General features: G+C 34.6%; 1 protein-coding gene across 1 annotated transcript in view; it reads right to left on the bottom strand.

The window, feature by feature from the left end:
• LRP1B (LDL receptor related protein 1B) overlaps nucleotides 1-27,921 on the bottom strand; it is a 1,982,574-nt gene that overhangs the window by 711,340 nt on the left and 1,243,313 nt on the right. The window contains 1 exon segment of the mRNA XM_047722477.1: nucleotides 22,872-23,054. Coding sequence (XP_047578433.1) covers nucleotides 22,872-23,054 — 183 coding nt within the window.

The following is a 27,921-nucleotide window of genomic DNA, read 5'->3' as shown; positions in this document are numbered from 1 at the left end:
ATTATATTCACCCTTATTTTTGTATATATATATAAGTTTTTCTTTCTTTAACATTTTGGGAGGTAATTTCTTCTAAGAGACCAGAATACATCCAAAATAAAGTAGGTGGCTCTGTTCTATTCACCGGTATTTCTTTTTTTTTTTTAATTTTTAATTTTTAATTTTTTTATTTCTTTTTTCTCCCTTTCTTCTTCCCCCAGTTTTGGGTCTCTTCTGATTTGGTTACCATACATCTTTTGGGGATCTTTGCCACCCTTTTAATATTTTATTCCCTCATTCATATATTCCTATCTGAATAAAATGACAAGATGGAAAAACTCACCACAAAAAATAGAACAAGAGGCAGTATCAATGGCTAGGGACCTAATCAATACAGACATTGGTAATATGTCAGAACTAGAGTTCAGAATCACGATTATCATTGAGCTATCTGGACTCAAAAAAGGCATGGAATATATTAGAAAAACCCTTTCTGGATAAATAAAAGAACTAAAATCTAACCAATGAAATTTACAAAAGCTATTAATGAGATCCAATAAAAAATGGAGATGCTTACTGCTAGAATAAAAGCGGCAGAAGATTGAATTAGTGATGTAGAAGACCAAATGACAGAGAATCAAAAAGCAAGCAAAAGAGAGACAAACACCTACTGGACCACGAGGGGAGACTTCGAGAGATAAGTGATGCCACAATGAAACAATATTAGAATAATTGGGATCCCAGAAGAAAAAGAAAGAGAGAGAGGGCCAGAAGGTATATTGGGATGAATTATAGTAAAGAATTTTCCTAATATGGCAAAGGGATAAATCTTCAAAATCCAGGAGGCACAGAGAACCTCCCTCAAAATCAACATAAACTAGGTTATCTAATAGTAAAACTTACAAGTCTTAATGACAAAGAGAAAATCCTGAAAGAAGCTTGGGACAAGAAGTCTGTAATATATAACAGTAGAAATATTACACTGGCAACAGAGTTATCCACAGAGACCTGGCAGTCCAGGAAGAAGTGACATGATATATTCAGAGCACTAAATGAGAAAAATATGCAGCCAAGAATACTATATCCATCAGGCTGTCATTGAAAATAGAAGGAGAAACAAAAAGCTTCCAGGACAAACAAAAATTAAAATAATTTGCAAACACCAAACAAGCCCTACAGAAAATATTGAAAGGGGTCCTCTAACCAGAGAGAGCCTAAAAGTAGCAGACCAGAAAGGAACAGAGACAATATGCAGTAACAGTCCCCTTGCAGGCAAAACAATGGCACCAAATTCATATCTTTCAATATTATGCCTTGAATGTAAAAAGGCTAAATGTCTCCAATCAAAAGACACAGGGCATCAGAATGGATTAGAAAAACAAGACTCTGGGGTGGCTGGGTGGCTCAGTTGGTTAAAGCTTCTGCCTTCAGCTCAGATGATGATCTCAGGGTCCTGGGATCGAGCCCTGCATCGGGCTATCTGCTCAGCAGGCAGCCTGATTCCTTTCCTCTCTCTGCCTGCCTCTCTGCCTACTTGTGATCTCTGTCTGTCAAATAAATAAAATCTTAAAAAAAAAAGACTCTGATATGCTGTCTACAAGAAACTCATTTTAGACCCAAAGACACCTCAAGATTTAAAGTGAGGGGGTGGAAAACAATTTACCTTGTTGATGGACATCTGAAGAAAGCTAGGGTGGTAATCCTTTATCAGATAAAACAGATTTTAAGCCAAAGATTATAATAAGAGATAAGGAAAGACACTATGTCATAATTAAAGGATCTGTCCAACAAGAAGATCTAACAATTTTAAATATCTATTCCCCTAATATGGGAACAGCCAATTATATAAACCAATAATAACAAAATCAAAGAAACACATCAATAATAATACAATAATAGTAGGGGACTTTAACACCCCCATCACAGAAATAGATCACCGAAGAGAAGATTAACAAGGAAATAAAGGCTTTAATGACACACTCAATCAGATGGACATCACAGATATATTCAGAACATTCCAAGTCAAAGCAACAGAATACACATTCTTCTCTAGTGCACATAGAACATTCTCCAGAATAGATCACATCCTGGGTTACAAATCAGGTCTCAACCAGTATTAAAAGACTGGGATCATTCCCTGCATATTTTCAAACCACAATGCTCTGAAGCTACAACTCAATCACAAGAGGAAAGCTGGAAAGAACTCAAGTACATGGAGGTTAAAGAGCATCCTACTGAAGAAGGAATTGGTCAACCAGAAAATTAAAGAAGAATTGAAAAAAACTCATGGAAACAAATGAAAATGAAAACACAACTGTTCAAAATCTGTGGCACGTGGCAAAAGTGGTCCTGAGAGGAAAGTATATAGTGATACAAGCATTTCTCAAGAAACAAGAACAATCGCAAGTACAAAACCTAAACCTACACCTAAAAGAGCTGGAGAAAGAACAGCAAAGAATGCTTAAACCCAGCAGGAGAAGAGAAATAATAAAGATCAGAGCAGAAATCAATGAAATAGAAACCAAAAAACAGTAGAATAAATCAATGAATCTAGGAGCTCATTTTTTGAAAGAATTAATAAGATTGATAAACCCCTGGCCAGACTTATCAAAAAAAAAAAAAAATCAAATAATGAATGAAAGAGGAGAGATCACAACCAACACCAAAGAAATAGAAAGAATTATAAGAACTTATTATGAGCAACTATATACCAACAAATTTGACAATCTGGAAAAAAAAAAATGGATGCATTCCTAGAGATATATAAAGTACCAAAACTGAACTATGAAGAAACAGAAAACCTGAACAGACCTATAACCAGTAAGGAGATTGAAGCAGTCATCAAAAATCTCCCAGCGGGCGCCTGGGTGGCTCAGTGGGTTAAGCCGCTGCCTTCGGCTCAGGTCATGATCTCAGGGTCCTGGGATCGAGGCCTGCATCGGGCTCTCTGCTCAGCAGGGAGCCTGCTTCCCTCTCTCTCTCTCTCTGCCTGCCTCTCCATCTACTTGTGACCTCTTTCTGTCAAATAAATAAATTAATAAAATAAAATAAAAAAAAAATCTCCCAGCAAACAAGAGCCCAGGATCAGATGACTACTTGGAGGAATTCTACCAAACATTTAAAGAATAATTAATTCTTATTCTCCTGAAACTATTCTAAAAAATAAAAATGGAAGAAAACTTCCAAACACATTTTATGATGTCAGCAATACCTTGATTCCAAACAAGGCAAAGACCCTATCAAAAAGGAGAATTACACACCAATATCTTTCATGAACACAGATGCAAAAATTCTCACCAAAATATTAACCAATAGGATCTAATAGTACATTAAAAGGATTATTCATCCCAACCAAGTGGGATATTCCTGGGCTGCGAGGTTGGTTCGACATCTGCAAATCAATCAATGTGATACAATATATTAATAAAAGAAAGAACAAGAATCATATGATACTCTCAATAGATTCTGAAAAAGCATTTGACAAAGTACAGCATCCTTTCTTGATCAAAACTCTTCAAAGTGTAGGAATAGAGGGTACATACCTCAATATTATCAAAGCCATCTTTGAAAAACCCACAGTGAATATCATTCTCAATGGGGAAAACTGAGACCTTTTCTCCTAAGGTCAGGAACACAGTAGGGATGTCTACTATCACCACTGCTATTTAACATAGTACTAGAAGTCCTAGCCTCAGCAATCAGACAACAAAAACAAATAAAAGACACACAATTTGGCAAAGAAGTAAACTATCACTCTTTGCAGATAGTATGATACTTTATGTGGAAAACCCAAAAAACTCCACTCCAAATCCTTTAGAACTTGTACAGGAATTCAGTAAAGTGTCAGGGATATAAAATCAATGCACAGAAATCAGTTGCATTTCTTTACACCAACAAGACAGAATAAAGAGAAATTAAGGAGTCAATCCCATTTACAATTGCACCCAAAACCATAAATACCTAGGAATAAACCTAACCAAATAGGCAAAGAATCTGTACTCAGAAAACTATAAAGTACTCATGAAAGAAATTGAGGAAGACACAAAGAAATAGAAAAATATTCCATGCTCATGGATTGGAAGAACAAATATTGTGAAAATGTTTATGCTACCTAAAGCAATCTACACATTTAATACAACCCCTATCAAAATACCATCAATTTTTTTCAAAGAAATGAAACAAATAATCCAAAACTTTATATAGACCCAGAAAACACCTTGAATAGCCGAGGAATGTTGAAAAAGAAAGCCAAAGTTGGTGGCATCACAATTCTGGACTTCAAGCTCTATTACAAAGCTGTCATCATCAAGACAGTATGGTATTTAAATAAAAATCTTAAAAAAAAAAAGTATGGTATTGGCACAAAAACGGACACATAGATCAGTGGAACAAGAAATTCCACTATATGCGGAATAATGAAACTAGACCATTTCCTTACACCATGCACAAAAATAGACTCAAAATGGATGAAAGATCTCAATGTGAGACAGGAATGCATCAAAATCCTTGAGAAGAATACAGGCAGCAATCCCTTTTTCCTCAGCCGCAGCAACTTCTTTCTAGAAACATCACCAAAGGCAAGGGAAGTGAGAGCAAAAATGAACTATTGGGACTTCATCAAGATCAAAAGCTTTGCACAGAAAAGGAAACCGTCAGCAAAACCAAAGGACAACTAACAAAATGTGAGAAGATATTCACAAATGACATATCAGATAAGGGCTATTATCCAAAATCTATAAAGAACTTATAAAAATCAACCCTTAGAACAAATAATTCAATGAAGAAATGGGCAGAGGACATGAACAGACTTTTCTTCAAAGAAGACATCCAGATGGCCAACAGGCACATGAAAAAGGGCTCTACATCACTTGGTATCAGGGAAATACAAATCAAAACCACAATGAGATACCACCCCATACCAGTCAGAATGGCTAATGTCAACATGTCAGGAAATGACAGATGTTGGCGAGGATGCAGAGAAAGGGGAACCCTCCTACACTGTTGGTGGGAATGCAAGCTGGTGTAGCCATTCTGGAAAACAGTATGGAGGTTCCTCAAGAAGTTGAAAATATTGCTACCCTACAATGCAGCAATCACACTTGTGGTGTTTACCCTAAAGGTACAAATGGAGTGACCTGAAGGGGTATATGCACCCAAATGTTTATAGCAGCAATATCCACAATAGCCAAACTATGGAAAGAACCTAGATGTCCATCAACAGATAAATGGATAAAGAAGATGTGGTATATATATGGTATATATATATATATATACAATGAAATACTATGTAGCCATCAAAAGAAATGAAATCTTGCCTTTTGCAACAATGTGGTTGGAACTAGAGGTTATTACACTGAGCAAAATAAGTCAATTAGAGAAAGACAATTATCAAATGATCTCTCCGATATGAGGAATTTCAAAAAGGACGGTGGGAGTGTTGGGGGTTAGGGAAGGAAAAAAATGAAATAAGTTGGAATCGGGATGGAGACAAACCATAAAAGACTCTTAATCTCACAAAACAAACTGAGGGTTGCTGGCATGATGGGGGGTAGGGAGAGTGTGGTTGTGTTATGGACACTGGGGACAGTATGTGATATGGTGAGTGCTGTGAAATGTGTAAGCCTGACGATTCACAGATCTGTACCCCTGGGGCAAATAATACATTATATGTTAATAAAAATAATGAATAAAAAAATAGATGAAAACAACAACAATAAAAAACACAATCTCCAAAACACATCAATAAAAAAAGGCCCACAAAACCAAATGCATGGTAGGTTTTCTTATATGTTAGAAAATATTTATGTGATTACCAATATCTAGAACTATAATTCCATACACATATCAATACAAGTTTATGGACAGGTTGTCTCTACATGAACTCTTTCTAGGAGGCTGCGTAAGAAATAGCTATTAGGATTGCCTCTGGTGAAGAAGACCTGAAGTGTGGAAAACTAGAGTAAGAAAGGAGAATTTTTCACTGAATCCATTTATACTATTTATTTCCCTTCTACCAAATTTTGCATGACCCCCCCAAAATAGCTCATTTTAAAATCATGATGATGAGATATATACACGTGTGCCATAAAATTTGATAATTTCTGCAGATGCATGATGAAAATTCTATGTTGAAGTGAACTTGTGACTTATACTCTGCTAGGAAATATACCTTCTGCTCCCACTCTCTTTCTTCTTATTCTAGGATCCCAATTATTCTAATATTGTTTCATCTTATAGTATCACTTATCTCTCAAATCCTCCCCTCATGATCCAAGTTGTTTAACTTTTCCCCAGCTTCTTTATTCTCCATCATTTGATCTTCTAGATCACTAATTCTCTCTTCTGCTCATTTATCCTAGCAGTAAGAGCATCCATTTTTTTTTAAAATATTTATTTATTTGACAGAGAGACACAGCGAGAGAGGGAACACAAACAGGGGGAGTGAGAGAGGGAGAAGCAGGCTTCCCACCAAGCCGGGAGCCCAATGTGGGGCTCAATCCCAGAACCCCAGGATCATGACCCGAGCCCAAGGCAGATGCTCAACGACTGAGCCACCCAGGTGCCCCAAGAGCATCCATTTTTTATGGTACTTCATTAATAGCTTTTTTTTATTTTAACTAGGTTAGAATTTAGTTCTTTTGTTTCTCCAGAAAGGGATTCTCCAGCATCTTCTATGCTTTTCTCAAGCCCAACTAGTACCTTTATAATTACCCTTATGAACTTCAGTTCAAACATCTTACTAATGTCCTTATTGATTAGGTCCCTAGCAGTTGGTACTGTCTCTTGTTCTTTTTTTTTTTTTTTTTTGAGATGAGTTTTTCTGCTTCGTCATTTTGTCCAGAGAAGAATAGATGAATGAGAGAAGAAAATGCTAAAGGGTAACAATGACCCCAGAAAAATATTCACTAAACAAATCATAAGAGACCAGAAACCTTGGGGCAGGGGGAGAAAAGGAAAGAAAAAAATATATGATCAGGCTGGTGAATAGAACAGAACCACATGTCTGATTTTGGTTGTATTTTGGTTTATTAGAAGAAACTGCTTCCCAAAGTTTTAAAAAAGAAAAACCCATATATATACAAAAATAAGGGTAAAAACAATGAAGGGATAGACTATGACTGTAAAGATGAAAATTGAAAAAGATTTTTAAAAAGGAATTGATAAGAAGTTGGTTGAAAAAAGAAAGAAAACAAAAGAAACGAGGAGAGAATGTGATCAGGCAGGAGACTAGAACAACGGAATACACTAGATTTAGGGTATGTTTTGGTCCATTAGAAGAAACTGTATCCCAAAATTTTAAAGAAAGAAGAACTTGTGTGTGCGCATGCACACACACACACACACACACACACACACACACACACACACACACATAAATAAGGTGAATACAATGAAGGGGATAGAATAACTATAAAAATGAAAATTAAAAAAATTAAAAAGGAATTGATAAGATTTATGTTAAAATAGGAAAAAGGAAAATTAAAAAAAAAAAAAACAGAAAAAGAAAAAAAATTAAAAAAAATTAAGTTTGAAAGACTAAAGAATCATGAGGAAAAAGCCATGAATTCTATGTGCTGTATTCCTCTGGTGCTGGTGTTTTGCTGTTCTTTTTGATCAGTAAACTTGGTTTTGGCTGGATGTTCTTGCTGATCTTCTGGGGAAGGGGCCTGTTGGCAGTGAATCTCAAATGTCTTTGCTTAAGGTGGAATTGCACTGCCCTTGCCAGGGACCAGGCTAAGTAATCTGCTTGGGTTTGCTCTTGGTAGCTTTTGTTCACTGGACACTTTCCGTACAACTTTGGAGGATAAGAATCAAAATGGTGACCTACTAATCTCCAGCCCAGAGATGCTGAGAGCTCAGGACCCCGTTCCTCCATGTGCGTTCAGAGAAAAGCAGGCAATCCCTCCATCTCCCTGGTGTCTGGCTGCACTAGAAACTCTCCCAGTCTGGGACAAAGCTCTTCTATCTCTGGCACACAGCCCCATTTGGAGTCTCCAAACCCATCTGATTCCTGCAGTGTACTCCTGTGCTGCTCCTCCCAGTGAAGGAAGCAGGGGCTCTCCCTGGATCTGCCACTTGTGGGATCTCTGCTCAAAGAGTAGTGGCCCAGCTTTGCCTCAGATCACAGTTTAAGGTAACCCTAAGCTGAGAGGCCCTCCTTGGCTCCATATTTCAGCCACTCTGATACCTGGGAGCTCTGCTGCATTCAGGCACCCCTGGTCTTTCTGTGACCCCCAAGGGTCCTGAGACAACACTGTCCCTGCAAGGATTCCACCACCACCTAGCCACTGGAGGGACTGCCCTCCACAGAGCAGACTTCTGAAAGTTCCGATTTTGTGCTCTGCTCCTCTACCACTTGCTAGGAGCCAGCCCCTCCCCACATGGTGTATCTTCCCATATGTCACCTCGGATTCACTTCTCTGTGCATGTCCTATCTTCCAGAAAGTGGTCACTTTTCTGTTCATAGAATTCCTGCTATTCTTTTTTTTATCTCCTGTTGAGTTTGTAGGTGCTCAGAATGCTTTGATAACTAGCTAAATTCCTGGGAACAGACAAAATTTAGGTCTCCACTCCTCCATCTTGCTCCTCGCCCTACTAATTACACTTTAAAACTACATGCTGAAAATAGGTGTTTATTATCAAGTTGAGTTTTTTTTTTTAATTTATTTATTTGACAGAGAGAGACCACAAGTAGGCAGAGAGGCAGGCAGAGAGAGAGAGGGAAGCAGGCTCCCTGCTGAGCAGAGAGCCTGATGCGGGGCTTGATCCCAGAACCCTGAGATCATGACCTGAGCCGAAGGCAGAGGCTTAAACCACTGAGCCACCCAGGTGCCCCTCAAGTTGAGTTTTTATATACTTTTCTGATATATTTATAATGATGTTTTCTATTGATAACTATGTGTGCAAGAATGTTACAGAAACTGCAGTTTTTCCCTTTGAGCAAAGAGAATAGGAATGACCAAGTAACAAAGCAGCAACAACAAACAGAAATAATAATCAGTATGTTGGTATCATGACAACTAGTGAAATCACACAATATGCAAACATAAACACACATACATGCATGCACTTGGGACATTTTAAGGACTATTTTTATTTGTATTATTTTGAAATATGTAGTTTAGGATAAAAGCCAGTATGATGTCAACAGCTATAGTGAAACTAAGAATCTCTGGAATCATTAGAAATTGTACTTCTTTACCAAAATAAATTTATATGATCAATTCTAGAGTTTCTCTTTCTCTGTTAAACTATTTTGGGTGTTAAAAAAATAGATTTATCATTTTGTAAACTGCTTGACTCATTTTTATCTTTATAAAAGACATCATAGGTTTTAAAAGCATAATTTTGGTTGTGGGATACGGTTGGCAGTTAATATTAAAAATATGATTATGCATGTGTCTGAATGGCTCGGATGGGCATCCAACTCATGCAATTTGGGTCACGATCTCAAGGTTCTGGGATTAAGCCCAGTGTCAGACTTTGTGTTCAGCAGAGAGTCTGCTTGAAGGTTTCTCTCCCTCTCCGCCTCCCCCCTTGCACTCTCTCTCTTTCTCAAGTAAATAAATCTTAAAAAAAAAAAAAAAGAATATGGGTATGTAAAGAAGTGAATCTTTGAGAAAATTCAAATGGATTTACTCAATATAGCATAATGTCTTTCTAAATTACAATCTTTTAAAAAAATTTACACTACTGAATTTTAACACTACATGCATATTTATTTCTCTAACAATGCTGGCTTCAATTCAATTCATCAATTATTTATTGAGTGAGTATAATGTGTTTGCCTAGCTATTGAAAAATATAAAAAAGATGGGAAAGACAGATTTCTCAACTTATGAAGCAGTAAGTCTAGTAGTGACAAAAGTTCTACACTGAACATATATAAAAAAAGAGTAAGATAAAAGCCATATAAAGATCACAGAGTGCCATGGAATTTCAAAAATGTAGAAAATATATATGACCTAAAGGTTGAGAGCAAGATTTAGTGAGATGTTATTTGGAAAGGTGTCTTGAAGGGTGTCAGTGAATATTACATATGGAAACAGGAAAAAAAAATTCATATAGATAGCTAAGACATACAGTCTTAATATACCTTCTACAAAATAAAAAGCAAGTAAAACAGAAAAAGAGAGATAATTTAATAGCATGCTGAATACTCTTGCTACTCAACAGGAATGTGTCAGAGCATAGATTGTTGAAATAAATCAACTCTAAATTGATCTTCTTTCCATTTCTGAGTGAACCTACTCTAAAATTCTATCTTGCACATGTATTCCTTATTTTATGCTAAACTTTATTTTCTTAATACCACAGCTATATGTACAAATTTCAATCAGAATTATAAACACAGAACCATGTATACTGAGTTTAATGGATGATTTTTAATGGCCATTTTGAGCACACGGGGTTTTAGTGTTATTTGCTGAACCTAATGCACACACAACATGCAACTCCAATGTAAAGTTATAAAGTCAGGAAAGGGTGCAGAAACAATAATAAGGTAGTCTGAAGTCACAGTTTATGTAATGTTGACTGCTAATTCATGAGGTGTCTCTTAATCATAAACAATGGAGAACCATTAAAAGATTTTGAGAGACAATGTGCTCAGGTACAGTTATGAGGTAAGAGGGAGCCAAAGCTATATGTAGAACATATTGCAGGGGAATTATTGTCAGGGGCAAACACAGTAGGTCACAAAGTGGTTTGAGGGACAGATAATTCAGATTTACCATATATTATGATATGTGAGTGGAAAGAGAAGAATGAGTGACAGTAGGCAAATTGTAGATATAGCATCAGTAGGACCTAAAAAAATGATGACATGTTGGAATGTCAAAATGCACTTCCTGCTTTATTTTTTTTAAGATTTTTATTTATTTATTTGACAGAGATCACAAGTAGGCAGAGAGGCAGGCAGAGAGAGAGAGGAGGAAGCAGGCTCCCTGTTGAGCAGAGAGCCTGATGGGGGCTCGATCCCAGGACCCTGGGATCATGACCTGAGTCAAAGGCAGAGGTTTTAACCCACTGAGCCACCCAGGTGCCCCTTGAACATGTTTTTAAAATAAACAGAGAAATATGAAAAAATTTTTGGCTTCAGAGAAAAAGTGAGATGTTCAGCATAGCATTGGGGAAAAAAAAAAAAAAAGAGTTTGAAGTGTGGGTTGAATTCCAGTGATAGGAATTTGGTAAACATTTACCTGGGAGTGAAGGTTGAAACTTTGGGAACAAAAGAAAATTCTATGTATACCTTGCAGAAAGATGAGAAGGAGCAAAACAAAGAAATTTAGAGAAAAATCTACATAATGTCTGAAACACATTATGCATTTAACAAGTCTTTTTTTTTTTTTCCTTAAATTTAAGGGGCAGACAATGAAAAGTGTAATTAAAAAAAAAGAATCTAGATGGTGAATTATAGAGTACAATCCATAATAGAGTTTATTAGGAAAGGTTTCAGAGAGGGCATGTGTTGTAGAGAAAGGTCAAATCTTATAGAAAAAAAAGTAAAAATGTAGTAGTAATAGTCAAAGTTATCATTCATCAAATTCATATTGTGTTCCAGGCACTGAATGTATGTCCTATTTATGATGATGATGATATCAATGTAATTATTATCTCAATTTTCAGACTAGAAAATTGAAACTTAGGGGCACCTGGGTGGCTCAGGTGGATTAAGCCTCTGCCTTCGGCTCAGGTCATGATCTCAGGGTCCTGGGATCAAGCCTCATATTGGGCTCTCTGCTCAGCAGGGAGCCTGCTTCCTGCTTTCTCTCTGCATGCTTACTTGTAATCTCTGTCAAATAAATAAATAAAATCTTTAAAAAAATAAAAGAAAATTGAAACTTAGGTTTGGTAATTTTCTGAACTCACATAGTTATCATCCCTGATGACCACCAAAACAGAAATTTCCATCTAAGGTAGAGATAAAAACATCAGTGGTTGCCAGGGGTTGGGGGAAAGGAGATATGGAGAGGCAGAGCACAGAGAGTTTTAGGGTAATGAAATCATTCTGTATGACACTATGCTGGCACATGATTCATCATTACACATTTGTCCAAATCCATAGTTTGTACAATACCAAGAGTACATTTTAATGTAAATTAAGGACTTTGGGTGATATGTCAAAGTAGGAATGCAAGTTCATCAACTGCAGTAAGTCATATGGTTGTGGAATGCTGTTAGTAAAGAAAGTTGTGTGTGTAGGGGTAACAGGGGCTATATGGGAACTCTGTTCTTTCCTCTCACTTTTGTTATGAACCTAAAACTGTTCTAAAAATTAAGTCTACTAAAAAAAAAAAAAGGCTTTCACAGAAATTTAATTGTGCAGTATATACCTTGTCATTCAGTTCTAAATATTTAAATGTATATATTAGGACTTCTTTATTAATCTTGATTATTTTGAAGTATGATTTTAATTTTCAAATTCATGGTCTTCTATCTTTCTTTCTTTCTTTCTTTCTTTTTTTTTTTTTTTTTTTGAGAAAAAGTGAGAGAGAGAGCAGGAGTAGGGGTAGGGGCAGAGGAAGAGGGAGAATCAGATTCTCCACTGAGCAGGGAGCCTGACATGGGGTTCAAACAAAAGACCCTGGAATCATGACCTGAGCCCAAGGTGGACACTTAGCCAACTGAGCCACACAGGCACCCTGCCTTTCTAATCTTTTTGATGCTGAATTCTAACTTGACTTTTGTGTATGGAGAATGCTTTCTGTACATTGTCAACTATTTGGTGTACAGGTAAGGCTATTTATATACTTTTAGAGTTAAGCTTATTGAATGCATTATTCCAATCTTTAAAAAATATAATATAAATGAATATCTTGTACACATCACTCCTCCAATGCATTATTTGTAGGATAAGGCTTTAGAGGTGGAATTGTGAAAGTGTATTCACATTTTAAACATAGATACATATTGCCAAATGGCCTTCCTTATAGTTTCATCAATATTTAGTGACATCAGTGTCTGCTTCATCTACTCTCACCAACATAAGGTATTATTGGTTTTGTTAATAATCACCAATCTGATATTGAAAAAAAATGTAATTCCACTAAATATTTGACTTTCTAGCTTAAGTGCTTTAGTATGGAAGTGATATAGTCCATTAGTCCATAGAACTAGTCACCTGGTCTGAATCTAACTGCAAGAGAGTTGAGAGATAGAGGAAAGCATAAGGATGACTGATGAGTATTGTCTTTTCTACATATTGTTAAAAAATACATATTTTATTTTTTTAGTGTAAATATAGGTGTCTTAAAGTCTCAGAGCAGCTTTAACCTTTAATAAATTTAAAAATATAAATGTTACAAGCATAAATATTATTTGAAAGTTTATCTAAATTTGTTACACTTTTATAAATTGGGTCTTAATTACATGTAATTTTGTTAATTTAGAGTATGACACTTTTAATATTATTTTTTGTTTCAGCTTCACTAGTTGAAGATGGCAAACTACTATAAACTAGTAGAAACAAACTTAAATATTAATTATTCAAGATTCACAAAACTAACAATATGTTAAATATAAATAATTGAAGTTTCAGATGATGTCTTTGGTGTTATAGCATTTATACTTCTGAGGTTATTAAAGGTTAAAAAATGACTAAGAGTTTGGGACATTGCATATAAATGTGCAAATTTATGAATTTTTCCTTTTAGCAATTCTTTATTTATATTCCATATGTTCTGCTATGTACAAATCTTTATTTTCTTAACTTTCTACAATTTCAGTTTTATTGTCTCTAGAATAAAGATATTGAGTGTTTTTATTATTAAAGTTCCAAATGCAGGGATGGTATTACTCTTCAAAATTATTAGTTTTATTATACTATGATCAGGAGATTTTGTATGCATTACTTCTACTTCTTGGAATTTATTGAGTTGTTTGTGGCAATAAATAGTTATTTTAAAAAAATATATCATGAGCCTTGTAAAAGAAGGTTCATCTTTTTTGACTTCTAAGAATAGAACTATATTTTTATTAATTTGTTCTAAGCATTAATTCTTTAGATCTACATTCTTGCTTATTTTTCTTCCATTTGATTTTTCATGGACTATGGTAAGAGTAAAATTTTATTCTTCTAATATAGTTTTCTTATTATGGTTCCTATATTTTTTGCTATATAGAAGTTGATAACATATTATTCAATGTAAGATATTTAGACTGCAAAATCTTTAGTGAAGATTGCATTTTTATCATTAAACTGTTTGGTTGGTTTTGTTGTAGTTGTTAATCTCATCAATATTTTATTTTGGTCCCTAAACTTCTCTTTCTCATTTTCTCACCAAATCCTATTTTCCTATTATCTTAATAATTTTCTTAGTGAGGCTTTATGTGGAAAAATCCCATGTACTTTGTATTACTAAATTATCTGGAATAATATTTTACCTGGAATATTTACCAAGAATATTAGCCTGAAAGTGTTTTTCCCTCAGCTTCTTATTACTCCATTTTCTTGTGGCATTTCTTAAAATCTTCTTAGATAATCTGATTTTCTTTCTGGTAGTTTCAGTATCTGATGATCTGCAATTTCAAAATGACTTATAGAAGTTTGGTTAATTTCATTAATTTTACCCAAAAGTCTGAATGTACTTTTTAAATTACCATATAGTGTATTATTTGTTTCAGGGGTCCAGGTCTGTGATTCATCAGTCAGTCTTACACAATTCACAAAGCTCACCATAGCATATACCCTCCCCAATGTCCATCACCCAGCTACCCCATCCGTCCTACTCCCCTCCACTCCAGGAGCCCTCAGTTTGTTTCCTGAGATTAAGAGTCTCTTATGGTTGTCTCTCTCTCTGGTTTCATCCTGCTTCATTTTTTTCCTCTCTTCCCCTATTTTCCTCTGCCTTATTTCTCAAAGCCCTCATATCAGTAAGATAATATGATAATTGTCTTTCTCTGATGACTTATTTCGCTTAGCATAATAGCCTCTAGTTCGATCCACACCATTGCAAATGGCAAGATTTCAATTTTTGATGGCTGGAATATATATACATACATATACATACACACACACACACATACCACATAGTCTTTATCCATTTATCTGTCAATGGACATCTGGGCTCTTTCCATAGTTTGGCTATTGTGGACATTCTTGCTATGAACATTGGGGTACAGTTGCCCCTACAAATCACATTTGTATCATTGGGGTAAATACCTAGTAGTGCAATTGCTGGGTCATAGGGTAGCTCTATTTTCAACTTTTTGAGGAACCTCCATACTGTTTTCCAGAGTGGCTGCACCAGTTTGCATTCCCGCCAACAAGGTGGGAGGAGTCCCCTTTCTCCTCATCCTTGCCAATATCTGGCATTTCCCAACTTGTTAATTTTAGCCATTCTGACTGGTGTGAGGTGGTATCTCATTGTGGTTTTGATTTGTATTTCCCTGATGCCAAATGATATTAAGCACTTTTTCAGGTGTCTGTTGGTCATCTAGATGTCTTCTTTGAAGAAATGTCTGTTCAAGTCCTCTGCCCATTTCTTGATTGGATTATTTTTTCATTGGATATTGATTTTGATAAGTTCTTTATATAGATTTTGGATATAGCCCTTTATCAGATATGTCATTTGCAAATAACTTCTCCCATTCTGTCGGTTGTCTTTGATTTATTTACTGTTTCCTTTGCTGTGCAAAAGATTTTGATCTTGAGGAAGTTCCAGTAGTTCACTTTTGTCCTTGCTTCCCTTGCCTTTGGCAATGTGTCTAGGAAGAAGTTGTTGGGAATGAGGTCAAAGAGGTTGCTGCCTATAACCTCCTCAAGGATTTTGAAGGATTCCTGTCTCACATTGAGGTCTTTCATCCATTTTGAGTCTATTTTTGTGCATGGTGTAAGGAAATGGTCCAGTTTTGTTCTTCTGCATGTTGTTGCTGTCCAATTTTCCCAACACCATTTTTTGAAGAGACTGTCTTTTTTCCATGAACATTCTTTCTTGCTTGGTCAAAGATTAGATAGAGTTGAGAGTCTTTTTCTGGGCTATTCTGTTCCACTGATCTATGTGTCTGTTTTTGTGCCAATACCATACCATCTTGATTATTACAGCTTTGCAGTAGAGCTTCAAGTGCAGAATTGTGATACGACCAGCTTTGCTTTTCTTTTTTAACATTCTTCTGGTTATTCAGGGTCTTTTCTGGTTCCATACAAATTTCAGGATTATTTGTTCGATTTCTGTGAAAAAAGTTGATGGTATTTTGATAGGGATTGCATTAAATGTGTAGATTGCTTTAGGTAGCATAGACATTTTCACAATATTTGTTCTTCCAATCCATGAGTGTGGAACATTTTTCCATTTCTTTGTGTCTTCCTCAATTTCTTTCATGAGTATTCTATAGTTTTCTGAGTACATATTCTTTGCCTCTTTGGTTAGGTTTATTCCTAGGTATATTGTGGTTTTGGGTGCATTTGTAAATGGGATTGACTCCTTAATTTCTCTTTCTTCTGTCTTGCTGTTGGTGTATAGAAATGCAACTGATTTCTGTGCACTGATTTTATATCCTGACATTTTACTGAATTCCTGTATGAGTTCTAGCAGTTTTGGAATGGAGTCTTTTGGGTTTTCCACATAAAGTATCATACCATCTGCAAAGAGTGAGAGTTTTACTTCTTCTTTGCCAAATTGGGTGTCTTTTACTTCTTTTTGTTGTCTGATAGCTAAGGCTAGGACTTCTAGTACTATGTTGAATAGCAGTGGTGATAGTAGACATCCCTGCTGTATTCCTGATCTTAGGGGAAAAGCTGTCCATTTTCCCCCACTGAGAATGATACTCACTGTGGGTTTTTCATAGATGGCCTTTATGATATTGAGGTCTATACCCTCTATCCCTATACTGTGAAGAATTTAATTGAGAGAGAATGTTGTACTTTGTCAAAGGCTTTTTCTGCATCTACTGAGAGTATCATATAAAAGAAATCAACAATTATAAGAATATATTATTAGTAACTATATGCCAACAAATTAGACAATCTGGAAGAAATGGAAGCATTCCTAGAGATGTATAAACTACAATACTGAACCAGGAAGAAATCGATAACTTGAACAGACCCATAACTAGCAAGGAAATTGAAGCAGTAATCAAAAAAATCTCCTAAGAAAGAAGAGCCCAGGAACAGATGGTTTTTCAGGGAAATTCTACTAAACATTTAAAGAAGAATTAATACCTATTCTTCTGAAACTGTTCCAAAAAATACAAATGGAAGGAAAACTTCCAAAGTCATTTTATGATGCCAGCAATCCCTTGATTCCAAAACCAGACAAAGACCCCATCAAAAAGGAGAACTACAGACCAATATCCTGCTGAACATGGACTCAAAAATTCTCACCAAACTACTAGCCAATAGGATCCAACAGTACATTAAAAGGATTATTTATCCCCAAAAGTGGGATTTATTCCTCAGCTGCAAGGTTGGTTCAACATTCGCAAATCAATCAATGTGATACACTACTTTAATAAAAGAATTAATTTACTTATTTATGAGGAATCAAGTTCTTCAATTTAGGGAAATCTTAGCTTTTTCAGCCACTTGGTTATCCTATGTGTGTGTGTGTGTGTTCTGTGTTTCTTTCTGTTAATACCTATATTCCCTCATGGAATTTCTTGAAGTATCTGCTGTAGCTTTACAACATAGATCTTAACTGCTCTTTCTTTTTTATTTCTCTTTTCTTTTTCCATGATGTTTCTGAATAAACTGTATATTATTATTTTCAAATTTGTTTTCTCTGTGTCCAGCCTAGAGTTTATTTAAAGTTCCATGTTGGTGTATTTCATTCTCAAGTCTAATATTTATCATTTTCCACCATTTTCTATTATAATTTTTCTGCTTATATCTATATCTATATATGAATATCCCTAAATTGAACAAGAATATATATATCCATGGATATATATGTATATATATATACATATATATCCATGGATATATATATTCTTGTTCAATTTAGGGATATTCTTTTCCATTTTTTTCCATTTTTTATCTTTGAGGATCCCAAACATTTTCTTTTTTTTTTTTAGATCTGTCATTTAAACATCTCATTTTCACTTAATCTTGAGTAAATTCATTTTAAGATTGATTTTTGATGGCTTGTTTTACTAGAGATGGTTATCATCGTGGATTTTAGAAATTTCTCTTCAATCTCATCTTGAATAGGAGTTTTCAATTTTCTCTCTGACTTCATGTGTTTACTCATCACTGTGTACAGGTGTTGTTTCTTCTAGTTCAGCCCACTCCATCACTACCCCCACTCTTGGTTCAAAAATACATTCTGTATTTGTCTTATCACTTTCAGTCCTTAAGCTAGCCGGAGGCTTGACATGATTGCCATGCCTACATTATCCAATCTCTCTAGGTATGCTACTTCATTGACGGAACCATCCTAGGAAGCAACAAGCAGTAATTTTTTCCCCTCTTTTTTTTTTTTAAACTCAATTTTATTTTTTCAGTGTTCCAAGATTGTTTATGCACCACACCCAGTGCTCCATACAATAGATGTCCCTCTTAATCCCCTCTTTTTTTTTTTAAAAGATTTTATTTATTTATTTGACAGAGAGAGATCACAAGTAGATGGAGAGGCAGGGAGAGAGAGAGAGAGAAGCAGGATCTCCGCCGAGCAGAGAACCCAATGCGGGACTCGATCCCAGGACCCCGAGACCATGACGCGAGCCGAAGGCAGCGGCTTAACCCACTGAGCCACCCAGGCGCCCCTTAATCCCCTCTTTTTAAGAGCAAATGAGTCCAATTCCAGTGTCTGATTTTCAGCAGTGTGCCTGGTTCCAGTCCCCAACTTCATGTGGGATAGCTTTATTTCCCATTAAACTTAAGATCTGAACACCTGTTCATCTCTACTCATCTCCAAATCTAATCCAATCAGGCATCCAGATTCAACCCAGCTCCACCATTTGTTATTCCATTTACTTCAGTTCATCAGAGATATATTTTGTTGGTCGATATGACCATATCTCTCTCATTTTCTCCTGTTATATATATATTTTTAACAATCTTTATGTGTTTTTCACAGCAGAGAAAAGATTCAAAGTTTGAATTTAAAATTCCATCTTTATGAATTTTTTCTTATGCCTTTTCAATGACATTAGACTAGTTCATTGTGTCAATGCACTTAAGTATTAAGTAGTTCCCCTAAACATGGACAATGAATTATTTCTACTTTGGGGGCCTTTAAAACAAAATGTTGCACTGAAAATCTTTTTGTAGATATCTTCATATACTCCTGCTGTTCTTTACATGAATTTCTAGAAATGAAAAGTTTGGACCAAATTTATATTCTTACCAGCAAGTGGAGGGCCTCTTTTCCCCATAATCTTGCATCATTATATAATATCAATATTATTTTCTTTTGTCCAATATGAAGAATGTATCTGTGAGTTTCTTTTCCATGAGAGGTAGACATGAAATTTCTCTCCCTGATCCCTCATCAATAATATAACTGCATCTCATTGGTTGGAAGTAAGGGACCAGGTATGAGAGAGTATAGTTTTTGGTCAAAGATAGGTCCTTTGAAATTAGAAGCTCTTAAATAGGGGGGGCGCCTGGGTGGCTCAGTGGGTTAAGCCGCTGCCTTCGGCTCAGGTCATGATCCCAGTTCCTGGGTTCTATCCCCACATCGGGCTTTCTGCTCAGCAGGGAGCCTGCTTCCTCCTCTCTCTCTGCCTGCCTCTCTGCTTACTTGTGATTTCTCTCTGTCAAATAAATAAATAAAATCTTTAAAAAAAAAAGAAGCTCTTAAATATTTTTTTTTTAAGATTTTATTTATTTATTTGTTAGAGAGAGAGAGGGAGCGAGCATGAGCACAGGCAGACAGAGTGGTAGGCAGAGGCAGAGGGAGAAGCAGGCTCCCCGCTGAGCAAGGAGCCCCATGTGGGACTCGATCCCAAGACGCTGGGATCATGAACTGAGCCGAAGGCAGCCGCTTAACCAACTGAGCCACCCAGGCGTCCCTTAAATATTTATTTTAATTAATTAATTAATTAGCTCCTAAATATTGATGATTGTATTATAGTTTTAATTTAGGTCACATTCTATTCTTTGCAGGAATAAAGTAACTTATTAACGTGCCTACACTTTTACTCTGATGATAGCAATTTACGTATAAAGGAAAAGCCATTGTGACCACCTAATGTGAACTGATTACCCTGAAAATTTTTAAATGTTTAAGCTAGCATTTGCAAGTCTTTGAAAAATAAATATGAACACTGAATTTAGCATCTTGAGTAGTTTAAATGTTTTTAAGCTTTTAATGCTAATAATTTAAAGTGAAATTTAAAATATCAAAAACATCATAGACATATACATATATTTAATCCAATATTTATATTTAAGGTTATCTTTAGTACCTGAAATGTTTGTAAATATTCATATGTAATTATGAGTTATGACTCCTCAAATATTTGATACATTATAGTTTACTATATTGAAGCCACTGATCAAATTAGAATCAGATTGAGGGTTAAATTATTACATTTCACATTTTGCATTTATTTATTTATTTATTTGACAGAGAAAGAGAGTGAGTACAAGCTATGGGAGTGGCAGGCAAAGGGAGATAGAGAAGCAGACTTCTCACTGAGCAAGGAGCCCAATGCCAGGCTTGATCCCAGGACCCTGACTGAGATCATGACCTGAGCCAAAGCCAGATGTTTATCCAACTGAGCCACCCAGGTGCCTTGATTTTTAATTTTTATTTATTTATTATTTGTGTGTGTGTGTGAGAGAGCACTTAAATTCTCCTCTTTTAGCAAATTTCAGTTGCATAATACAGTTTTATCAACTATAGTCACCATGTTATACTGTATTTCCCTTTGATAATGCAACATAAATTTGATTTCACTTCTGATTTTTTACATTAAGTTTTGATTAACCTGATGATTACTTGATACATACACGTGATGTTTCATTAAAAACATTATTACATGGATAATCCAAATCCCAATCAATACACATAAAATTATCTCTCAGAATCCAATTCTCCAAAGATACCCAGTATATGGGGTCAAAGTACACTACCCACAAATATGCTATTTTTACATAAGTATTATTTTGAGCTGAAAGCATATGAAGTTCAAAAGATGTAGAAAGAAGCCTTCCTATAGCTTCCCTTATATGACTATAAGCATAAAACTTCTGAGAAATGAGGACTTCCATAAATCCTTTTTTAGGGAAATTGTATGGCCATAAAGAAAATAAAAAATCAGTGCCTAGATGGACCTGCACACATTTTATTAACTAGCCCTTATCTTCCATTAGTTCTCAGATATATTCATCTTCCTACAACTTCCCATCCCTACAAACTTGAAGTTCTTTTCTGTTCTTTGGACACCTTTCCACAAATTTACTATTATTGCTAAGATTCTATAAGCCCAAGTTCTAACCAGCCCCTGGAGTTACTCATCACTGAGTTTTCCCACATGCATGTAAGATGCATGTATATATAAACTTGCTTTTTCTCCCCCCCCCCTTTTTTTTTATTAAACAATCTATTGTCTGTCTAATTGTAAGGGCCCCAGTCAATGATTCTGATGTGGGTATAGAAAAATTTTTTCCTCCCTTCATTATTATTTATCATGTTATTATCTATTAAATTTTAATCAATATAGTATGTTCCAAAAAGATAATTTCTAAATTTAAAGTCACATTTTTAAATCAATAACCCCAAAACTAAGACACTTAATGTAACAATTGAAAAGAGTCACATAATTGTGAAAACTATTGTTACAAAAGTAACCATTTTGAAAACATAAAGAATGATCCTCAGGAGTGTTTATTTCTCTATGCTTATGTTAGCTTATATTTATCTCTTTATTTCTTAGTTAAATGCTTAATTACAAATAGGAAGTGTGTCCAAATAAAGAAACACAATTTCTTTTTATATCTTTAGATGTCCATGGGCCATGTGATTTCCAGTGTGTTTGCTTAATCACAGCTGTGATAACTTTTCATTTCTATGTTTTGGTTGAAATACTTAATAAGGAGCAAAATGAATCACCAGATATTAGGCAATTCAAAGAGCAATTTCACCACATCCCAGAGATGATTCCATAATATATCCTGAAATCTATGGGGATTGTTTCCATGGATCATTTGGTGAATGATATAATCCATTTCAAAAATTATACTACTATAGTTATTGTAATATATTTTTCTCTAAACCTCAACTCATCATGTGGTATTGAAAGGAAAATAAACAAGTTGGTTTATTATGTCAGATAGAACCTACTCTATGTAGAAAAACAAAATGGACCAGACATAATAGAATAATAGACATAATAGAATAATAGAATAACATCATAAAAAATAGAAGCCTCGTGACTTTCAAAACAATTCAAAGGTTTGAAAGACAGTCATCATCTTTATCTTAATGAAATCTAGCAACAGCATGATTAAATTTAGGAATCTACTGTACTTGAAAATAAATGTATATAATTCTGCCTTTTCATTCCATTCATCTTCATGAATTTTAGGGTAAGGATTTATCTGGGGAAAGAGGAATGTTGTCTGTGTATTAAGCACAATTATCTCTTTCAGAAGTCTGAAATTCCAGACTCTGAATCTGGATTACACGGTTTCAAATCCCAATTCTGCCATGAGGTTCTTTTGACCTTTTTTTAACTTGAGCATGTTAAAAACTCTTCTGGGCTTCAGTTTTTTTCACTGTGAGTTAGGATGATGAAATGAGTTCATGGCAAAAACATTCCTTAGAGTTGTGTTGGGTTCATAGATCGTTCTCTGTAAGTATCAGCTAGTATTATTATCACGCATATAATGGAAACAAACATACTAGAAACACAAGAACCCTTTTTATGCAGGTAAGATATACACTGAAGTTGGGCCAAAGGACTATAGCTCTAGGAAGCCCAAGCTAGAAGCTGAACCAACGTACCTGTACTCCGACAGGAAAACTTGGTTTTATGATCACACAGTCGTAATGTCCCATTGCAGCCTTTTTCATCGCTACCATCTTCACAATCTTTTTCCCCATCACAGCGCCACAGATCAGGAATGCAATTTCCATCAGGATGGCACTGAAATTCATTCCCGTTACAACCAGCAGGAGAATGAATCTCTTAAATTGAAATGAGGGAGGGAGAGGCAGAGGGAGAAGGATAGGAAAGAAATTATTATTTTACTTGATGATAATTTTTTCACTTTCTTTTTCTTTTCAGACATTAGTATGCTGCCAGAGAGAATATATTTTCACTTTAGTTGTTTAATAGCTATAATACTGTCTGATATTTGCAAATTCATTTTAGAAATGTTAATGATTAGAGGAAAAGATGTTTCTTCCCTCCCACAGTATTCCTGAAAGTGCCACATACATTAGGAAAAAGGAAGATATGTAGATACTCTCTTGTGATTTGTATTAGAAACTCAAGAATGAGATCTTTAAAGGGCTTTTTGCCATGGCATATAAAAGAGATTTCACACTCATTCTACACTAAATGTTTAGACTTTGGTTGGTCTTTTGACATTCCTTTAGACAACTTCTTTCAGACTAGTAAGAGGTAAATAACCAAAAAATCATAAGTGCTTTCTGGTTAACAATATCTTTGAAGAACAATGTCCAAATTTTTGTAAAAGAACAAACAAAAAACTCCAGATAATAAGCAAATTCTTTAGGACATACGATTTCAATTCTAGAATGAGAACACACACATATAAGAATTTAATGAGGTACTACACATTCAATTTCAACTTATCGATTCATAATTCATACAGTTTGAATTAATAGTATTCCTCAAAACCTCAAAAATATAGGTTAAATTCTACAGGTTAAATTCTTGCATAAGCAAGAATAAGGGAACATAAATATTGGGGATATGGATTTTTTACAGCATAACAACTGAATATGGCTATCATTAGCAGTATTTTAAATTTTTATTAATATATAATATTATGAAATGTCATATTAACCAGTATCTCCAAATTCTGTTGTAAAATAGATTTTACTATGTATTTTTCTAAATAGAAGTTTTAATCTAATAAACTTATTGATTATTTCATATAGCTATATTCAATAATTTATCTACATTGCATCTATAATAGCAATTAATCTCATTATGACCAATTTGTAATAGTTTCAGGTGCATTACCCACTACTTAAAGCTGGTTTGGTAGGAATCATGTGGTTATGAGTTATTATTAAATTTACTTGAGATCAAAGCTAACAATATCATTTATATCACCAAGGCAGTTACTTAATCTTTTTAGATCTCTGTGTGTTTACCTAGAAAGCAAAGAGTCTACAGGGTTGTTGTGAGGAATGAATTGCATATCAGGAATGTAAGTAAGTAAGTAAATAAGTAAGATTGTAAGTAATTATTTTAACTACAAAATTTTGTTATTTTTGCTGTTATTTTCTATGATATAAATATTCATTTCTTGAATTTTTCTCAATTTAAAAACTTTCAAAAACTGTGTCAGGTGATACAGTATCATGAAGATGCACAAAGTAGACTTACTTCTACTTCTTAAGTGTTTCTAGAGCAGTATCAACAGCAACAAAAATAAATAAAATGAGTAGGAATAAAGAAGTTCATTGGATAGAATATACCTGTTCCAATTCACAGAAAATCAATAGGACTAATTTTTTGTTGTTTATAATACCTTTATTCATACTAAAATTTAGAAGCAACCAAGATATTCTTCTGTAGAGGAATGGGTAGATAAACTCTGGTACATCCAAACAATGGATTATCATATAGTGCTAAAATAAATGCACTATCAATCCATGAAGAGATGTGGAAGAACAGTAAATGCAAATTACTAACTGAAAGAAAGAAATCTACAAAGGCTATGTAAGATAAGACTACATAAGATACCACTACATAAGATATGACTCCAACTATGACATTCTGGAAAGGGTAAAACTATGGAGATTGTGAGTGCCAGAGTGGTTCAGTCAGCTGAGCATCTGACTCTTGATTTTGATTCAGTTCATGAGTCTCAGAGTTAGGAGATTGGTCCTGGCATTGGTCTGGGTGTGGAGCCTGCTTAAGATTCTCTCTCTTATAGGACTAATTTTTAAAAGTAACAACTGCAAAGAGCACTTCTACTCATCACACCCAACTTACAGCGAAGGCATTGGGTTTAGGATGGCTTCCTTCCAAAAAAGAGACTTTTTCTACTTTTCTAGTCTTGCAAATCATTCTGACTTTGGGTATATAGAGTCTTCATGATTAAACAAAATTCTTGTGGGGATCCCTGGGTGGCTCTGTTGGTTAAACTTCTGCCTTCAGCTCAGGTCACAATCCCAGGGTCATGGAATTGAGTCTTACATTGAGCTCCTTGCTCAGTGGGGAGTCTGCTTCTCCCTCTCCTTCTGCCACTCCCCCTACCTGTGTGCAGTCTCTCTCTCTTTGACAAATAAAATCTAAAATAAATAAACAAAAATACTTGCTTCCACACACACAATCAACAAAGATGGTGCAGTCTGTGCACATTCAAGAGATATATATGGAATATGATACAGCAAACTCCCACCATATTTAATTTGTTATCTGCACAGTGTACTACTTAGCAGTACAGCCTAACTACTACACTGGTAAAGAATGCTGGGCCAGGTCTCATAAACAAGATATTGTGAAGTTTCAAACCTAGAGTCTTTTTAAATGTAATTTGAGAATCTTATGTGATTTCAATATTCAGGAAGAACAAAGGAGACAAATCAAATGGAGTTCCAAAACCTAAAGTGATTCCATGGTGAGGAGGCCAGCTGTCATGTAACAGTGAAATGGCTGTTTTCTTTCACTGACTACTTAAACTTCCTTGAAAACAAAATACAAACTTTGGCTCAGCTGAATTTTATAACCTGCAGTATGAGCTCAATCATGTATAAAAGTTGTATTTCAGGTAGTTGTTACTCAGTGATTCCAAATATTTAATAATGGAAGGTACAGTCTATTGATTTTTCTATATTCTATAAAATAAGAGTTGAAGACTGGCAGCTTATATATTGAATCTGTCCCTCAGTATGTTTAATTTGGCAAACATACTATTGACCTCTTAAAAATCTGAAGATTTCCTATAAATATATCTTGATTTTCCAGTTCCTTGAAAAGTAAGATTCTTGGGCTAGCATCCTTGCAAGGTAACAACTGCTATAATACATTACATGTATTAACGTATGTATATGTACATATAATATAAATAAACATCATGTGTATTAAGATCCTATTTAATTAAATATTAAATTAAATTAATATCCTATTTAATTTAATCCTATTAATATTCCATTATAAGGAAGAGATGAAGATACACATTTTCATTGTGTTTTCCCTAGTGGATTTTTTTTTGCTGGGGGAGGTGGACAGTAGGGCAAAACTACATTTTCTTTTGCTTTTGAATCTACTTCTGAAAAGCTGTAGGGAAAATTTGGTTTTATTTTTGCTTCAATATTAGTACTAATTTTACTCTCTTGTGCAAATTAGTATTCCTTCTTTGTAAGTCTACCTTACGGATATTCATGAATAATCCTGAAATTCATCACTCTTCTCTCTTTGCAATAGTTTCTTAGAATTTAAAGACAAAATTATGAATCATTTTTCATATATGTATTTATTTGGATCAATCTTACCCTCAGATTTATTTACACTGCTAACTCTTTTTCTGCCCTTTTAAAAAAGTCCTTCCTCTTCATCTTTATAGTATTTTATCTTTCCAGGTTATTGTTTAGATTATTTCGGGAATAATAAGCATGTTAAACAAATAAAGAAACAGGACTGTTATATGTAAGGAAATTTTGAGAAGAAATAACATATTTTACATTTAAAATTACCTTTATTGAGGAAGCACTTTATTAGCTCAAATAAAATAAAATGGTATATACCAAATCCAATAGTATATTTCTATTCCTCTTCCCATCCTTTATTTCTTCAGGTACTATGTTGCCTCAAAAATATCAATAATAATGAAAGGAATTCTATGTTTAACCACTTATTGTCAAAGTAATGCTTCGGCTCTTTTAAACATATTTTGAATTTGGTTTCAAAGATCTAGTTCTTTAAAGTCATGTTAGATCATTAACCCAATGACCTAATGGAAAATTCTCAAAAAGATTTATGTAAACTCAGAAATCTAGATAGATTAACCTGATTCAAAAAAGAAACTTGCAAAAGGTAAACTGCTGCTTCGGGAGAAGGGATTGCCTGTGATTCAGCAGTATGGGGACTTTACATGTAGAATCTAAGACTTTTAGCTCAATGTTACTTACCGCTGGAAATAAATTGTGGCTACACAAATCAAGGTGGCATTGATGAAAGGGAGACTATGCTGCTATTGTCTGTGTTTGGTTTTTTTTTTAATAATTCCATTTGCATTTTCTTTGCTTCGCCTGGTATTGTTTGGTTTGTCTATTTGTACTTCATAAGTGAATCTACTCATTTGTTTTCTTATTCTAAACAAACATTTATCTTATAAATCTAAATACAAATGTGATGTTTCCCTGAAGCTTTTCTTTTCTTCTTCCTAAACTACTCATGTCTAAACCTCTATGGATTGGTATACTATTAATTGATACCACAATCAACCAGATCATAACAAGTTTAAAATGAGGGTATAGTCTGAAGAAGGAAATACAACAACACCATTATAAATATCAAAATCTAAATGATGAAATAATTCTTTTTAATAATGCTTACATACATGTCACTAATGTATCCCTTCTGGATCTAGTTATATTATTTCCCCAAACCTGGACTCTCTTCCTATTTATACTTCATCTATTAATGTCCATAATTTTCTTTAAGACTCGATTAAAATAAAACAATTATATAGGATTGGGTCTCTTATTCTGTTTTTTGCATATTCAGGAATTCATGGATAAGCTTTAGAGATTTATAAGATCTCAGATTTTACGTGGCATTTTACATTATTATATATCTTTTCCCTCTGTGGAAGGAATTCAAAGCTTTTTTTAACTCACAGAGAACTCC

The sequence above is a fragment of the Lutra lutra genome, chromosome 3, assembly GCF_902655055.1.
Source record: "Lutra lutra chromosome 3, mLutLut1.2, whole genome shotgun sequence".
NCBI classification, from domain to species: domain Eukaryota; kingdom Metazoa; phylum Chordata; class Mammalia; order Carnivora; family Mustelidae; genus Lutra; species Lutra lutra.
This window is presented reverse-complemented; position numbering and strand designations above follow the sequence as displayed.